Here is a 5,266-nt window from a genome sequence, read left to right as displayed (position 1 = left end):
TAACACCCGTATTCACAAACATTATTATGAGGTCTCACAGTACGGGTGGACGCACAGGGTGACACATGAACCAATCACTTTAAGCCACCAGCTCGCACTAAGCGTTTCGATGACTCTTTTATAATGCGAACACGCGAACAGCTAGGGACTGGAGGAACTCGCTGCCTGCTGCTGCTGTGTTTCCTGAACGCTATAATCCGGGCCTTTTCAAGGCGTGTGTGAATAGGCACTTACAGGGCAGATATGTACCATCCTAGACTGCATCTTACTTAACACCAGGTACGATTGCGGTCAAATACCTGCCTTGTCCTGCATAAAAAAAACATCATTTGAGAATACGGGCGAAAGAGGGTTTTTCAGGAAAACTAAGGCTGGGTTGCACAGTACACCATCTTACTTATTTAAACGTCAAAAATTATGTAGGTATCTTACGTATACTTAAGTTATCGTTATAGTTACGGTTAAAGTTAGGTGGTGCAACACAGCCTAAGAATTCAGTATGGTTGCAATTTATAATGTGACATGCATTGATTGACGTCATGTAATGATACAGAAAATACTTCAACTTCCTGAAATTTAGACGCAAAAGTTTCATTTTGAAGCTTTTCTGTTAAATGCAGCTTGTGCTCCACTATCGTCATAACAGTCAACTTTTAAAGGTAACGGAAGAACAATACAAACATTTCAAGACCAAAAATCGTACAGCTGTGGCCAAAAGGTGACTTCAATCAGGACTTCAAATGTAGAGTCCTTTGATGTGGCACCAGCATTATGTTTATTGGTTTATGTGTATAGAAATAAGCTTCTAACAAAGTGTTGGTGAGAATAGGTTACGTTCTATGTAACGTTCATGTTTGGACTTTTAATCTAAAGCAAAGGAAAAATCTTATTATCAAATTGTGGTAGAGCAATAAAAACAATTGTAATATTTTAACTATTATTTATTTAGGTGGAATTCTTTAGTAGGTACCTATTATTTATAAATCATAACATAGCACTTAAAACTAAACATTTACATCTTTGTCTTTATTTTTGTTATTTATGTACACAATAGTCTCTCTCGGTTTTAACAGTACGAAGTATACAAGAAAGCACATATAACTTAACAACATGCTAGCTAGTATCACTTTGACAATAAAATCCTTCCACCAATCGTGGATGCCTCTGTCTAAGCTTGCCCAAACACCTGTGAACACTACAGTCTCTATGGTGCACACTATGATCCAGAACACATGCCACACTCTCACGTGGCGAAAACGGATTTTAAACTCCATCAAACAAAACAAGTAAACAAAAGCTAGGAAAATATAAAACCCTCGTCTCACAGTGCTTGCTTGAGGCACTATTAACAGCAGTAACATCACCTGGTAATGTGAAAACAAGATCATCACTGATGCTATTATTGAAGATTTGATGAACACAGCTATAGAGAGCAAACGAGATACGAAGAAAGCGTACCAGCCTATATAGTGCACTAGTGCAGCCGTGGCATCTTGAGGCTCAAGGCCTCGCATTCTGCTTCTGGGGACTCGACGAGGAATATCTGGTTCCTCTTGAATGACTTCGTCGTTGTATTTTCTTCGATGTGGAGCTGACAACCAAGATGGTAGAGACTCCGCGTTTTCTACCATTTTCTCCGCCCATACGGCTAAAGAACCAGGCCTTGGTGCTGGTATAATCGGCGGTGGGATTATTTCGACTTTCTCTATCGTATATTGCGACTGAGTGTACGTTGGTCGCCGAGGTGCCACTCTATCTATAATTGATATTGGCCGGACGTATTCATCATCACTATTTGACTGGGGTGATGACGGTGAAATTGGAGGAAGATAATCTGAACTCACATCAGAATCATAGTAAATATCATCGTAATATATTTCCTGTTGTGTGCTTCTAGGAGAGAATTGTATCAAATCACTGTTTGCTTTTGTTCTTTCATCGCCAGACGGAATGGAAAAATTAAATTCCAATGACTGTTTCTGAATGGTTTCGTATATAGGATCAGGATCTTTGTTGTTATCTTCAATGATAGGGGTCTTCTCATCATTTACGTCTTTGGTAATTAAAGCCTTAGAATTTTTGTTCCATGGATATTTACGACCGTTTAATTTTTCTCTTTCAAATCTCCTGTACATCGTGGCAGTGGACGACATTCGCATACAAGAAACTATTACGCTCACCGCCTGCATTGCAACTGTAAAAGATACATAAAGTGTCAAGGAAAGGATTTCAAATTGAATGATGAACATGGATGATGAGTGAGAGATTACTATTCCATATAGAGCATGATAGAAAGGTGATGGCATAACTTCACCAAATCCCAGTCATTTGCAATCTGCGATCAAATTGGCATTAATTGGTAATAATTAAAATTAATAATACCTACAAACCTTTACTGTACTCAGCATTGGAGAACCGTACTATCATATCGAGAAGGTTGACGATCGCATGAGGGGCAGCATGCAGGAATGCCTGCAGGAACAAATACAGCTCAATCGGGGAGGAGGACCTGGCTCTGAGTATTGCCTCCATCGTCCGTTCTTTGTCGTCCACGTACGCCGCGCATACTGCTTCCATCCACCAGAAGATTAAGTAGCAGTACCTGATAAAACAATTATTCATTCATCATCATCATCATCATCATTTCAGCCACAGGACGTCCACTGCTGAACATAGGCCTCCCCCAATGCTTTCCATGTTGATCGATTGGTAGCGGCCTGCGTCCAGCGCTTCCCTGCTACCTTTACGATGTCGTCGGTCCACCTTGTAGGTGGACGTCCCACGCTGCGTTTTCCGGTACGCGGCGGTCCTTAATCGAGTTTCCCAACAGGTAGGCCTGAGGATGAACATGGACAAAACGAAGCTTATGTCGAATGTCCATGTTACGCCCTACCCAGTTTCAGTTGGGAGCTCAATTCTCGAGATTGTCGACAAGTATGTCTACCTCGGACAAACGATTCAGCTAGGTAGGTCCAATTTCGAGAAGGAGGTCAATCGTCGAATTATTCATTCAGCTCTACATAATTATATTGTATTTCTTTCAGCTAAATATCTATTTATCAATACGAGAAAGATCCTAAGGTAGGTAGGTACTTATAAGGTTTAGGGACTCTACTTTTATACCCGGTGGGTAATTGACTGGTTATTGCTAAAAGCTATTTATGAGGTAGCATGTAAAAAAAACAATTTGTAACCCTTATATTAGTTATAATCTGCATGTAGGTACCTACAACGAGAAGAACGATATCCAGCGTTGTGTGTAGCTACTTATTGCTATCAGAATCTGGTGTTTACTTATTATACTGGTAGGTATAACAGTATAACATGCAAGCGACAGGTGATTTTAATATTTCGTAAACATAATTATGTTCGCGATCAGTGATGGTCCACGTGTAGGTAAATGTTTTGATTTTAATAATCTTAAAAGTGTAACAAACTTGATCTACCTATGTACCAACGAAAGGCCACCATTCCAGCCACAGGACCTCCACCATTGAACAATTGTATTCAGCGCCTTCCTGCTACCTTTATGTGCTACGCTCCGGCTCCGCTTGCTGGTACATAGCCTCCACTCCAGAACCTTGCTGTCCCACACAAAGCGCAAGTACCTACTACTGTCAATAAAAATAACTTTTTAAATTGACGCACCTGCCTATCGCAGTCACAGGAAAAAAGAAGCAGTTGGCCAACTGCCTGGCGATCCACTTCAGGTCTTTCTTAGAGATCGTGACAGAGAAAGCTGCACCCTCCTCAGTCTGCAACCCTGGCGGCGCGGACGCCAGGCTGAACACCAACGAGATGAGCGCTGGGCAGGTGATGAGGACGAGGCAAAACGATCCGATTCTGTTGATAAATAACAATTGATACTAATCAAAAGTAGTCGTTCCTCAAAATCCTTTGTTGTTTAAATGACGCGCGCGCGGCCTTGTAAAAATCGTTAAAACACGAGCGCCTGATAAATATTTACTACTAGCTGACCCGGCGAACTTTGTTCCGCCTTAATGGCAATAAATAACGGAATAAAAAGTATCCTATGTCCTTCTCCTGGCTCTAAACTACTTCCCTGACAATTTTCAGCTAAATCGGTTCAGCCGTTCTTGAGTTATAAGTGGAGTAACTAACACGACTTTCTTTTATATAATAGATATAGATATAGATTTTTTCCCAATGCGGTTGTTGAGATTTTATTAGATAGGAATTAATAGAATTAATTAATCATATTATACAGCCAAGATATTGTAATTGTACCTACCATTAATTAGCAAGACCTTATTTAGGTAGGTAAGTATTTACATAGCATCAGCAAAGACAGCGCAAAGTATCATCACATTTTCCAAATACAAATTGATGAGAGTAGGTAGGTATATCGACTCGTGCATATCGATTTTCTACTTATTAGATTACTTTTATGATTTTATAATTTACCGCAATAAAACTTACACCTTATTGCCATTTTGAAAATGTTCGAAAACGAGCGCGAAGTCGAAACACATCAACGTTAGGTACACGAGAAGTCCCCCACAGGATGGCAGCACTCGATGCAGCAGCAGGGTCTGCCATGCCGGAAGCTTCCATCCCAACACCTCCCCCGATACCTCTTGGTCCAACTCGCATACTACCATAGCTTCTTAGTCACACAAACAGTCATTGTCACAACAAATCGATAACGTTGCTTCACATCACTAAATTTCAGCACTTTCCACAGTTTCACTTCTAAAATTGCGTACGGGCACCCTGCTACAAGAAAATTTTCACTTATTTTTGAGAAAATTATCTTCGTTTGTTTCAGAAAAACGCAAAATATGAAACATGTATGGATTTTTTGTTCTCCACACCCATTGATAGTGAAACTGATAAGATTGTTGAGTAAATAGATAACGCGATGACACAGTTTTGTGAAGGTAAGTAAGTAATCCTCAATTCTCCGGATTCCGGTTCAATTAAATTACATACTTAATATGTATAACGGAGATTGTTTTTCTATTGTGATACATTTTATTAATGAAAACCACATACTTACCTATTAAAATAGTCTGTAGCTGTGAGGAAATCAGAGACCGAGGCTTAGATCGGTTACATACTTGCTTACCTAGGGCTAAAACTTGATGAGCAATTAACATCAATGAACTTATTCCTGTATTTAAGAGAAGTTATTAGAAAAATGTATGTTGCCAATAGGGCGCGACTTTTTTGAATACTTTGCATTAGGAAAGTCGCGCTGACTGAAAATGACATATACAGGGTGTTAGGTAAATGGGTATATGAA

General features: G+C 39.8%; 1 protein-coding gene across 1 annotated transcript; it reads right to left on the bottom strand.

The window, feature by feature from the left end:
• Positions 1 to 926: 926 nt before the first annotated feature.
• On the bottom strand, positions 927 to 4,857 carry LOC135087960 (uncharacterized). The gene is made up of 4 exons (XM_063982826.1): positions 4,441 to 4,857; positions 3,649 to 3,843; positions 2,391 to 2,602; positions 927 to 2,194 (listed from the first exon to the last, which is right to left on the bottom strand). The coding sequence occupies exons 1-4, from the start codon at positions 4,620 to 4,622 to the stop codon at positions 1,005 to 1,007; spliced, it is 1,779 nt and encodes a 592-aa protein (XP_063838896.1). The 5' UTR covers positions 4,623 to 4,857; the 3' UTR covers positions 927 to 1,004.
• Positions 4,858 to 5,266: the final 409 nt, after the last annotated feature.

The sequence above is a fragment of the Ostrinia nubilalis genome, chromosome 3 (assembly GCF_963855985.1).
Source record: "Ostrinia nubilalis chromosome 3, ilOstNubi1.1, whole genome shotgun sequence".
In the NCBI taxonomy this organism is placed as follows: domain Eukaryota; kingdom Metazoa; phylum Arthropoda; class Insecta; order Lepidoptera; family Crambidae; genus Ostrinia; species Ostrinia nubilalis.
The sequence above is the reverse complement of the archived record's forward strand: the minus strand, read 5'-3'. Positions and strand labels throughout refer to the sequence as shown.

Excerpts from the sequence above, each read along its gene's own strand:
- LOC135087960 (XM_063982826.1), bottom strand. The coding sequence starts at position 4,622 with ATGGTAGTATGCGAGTTGGACCAAGAGGTATCGGGGGAGGTGTTGGGA. Across the intron at positions 3,844-4,440 it reads TTTCAAAATGGCAATAAGGT|AATCGGATCGTTTTGCCTCG; the intron begins GTAAGTTTTATT and ends ATTTATCAACAG. Across the intron at positions 2,195-2,390 it reads CAATGCTGAGTACAGTAAAG|TTGCAATGCAGGCGGTGAGC; the intron begins GTTTGTAGGTAT and ends TATCTTTTACAG.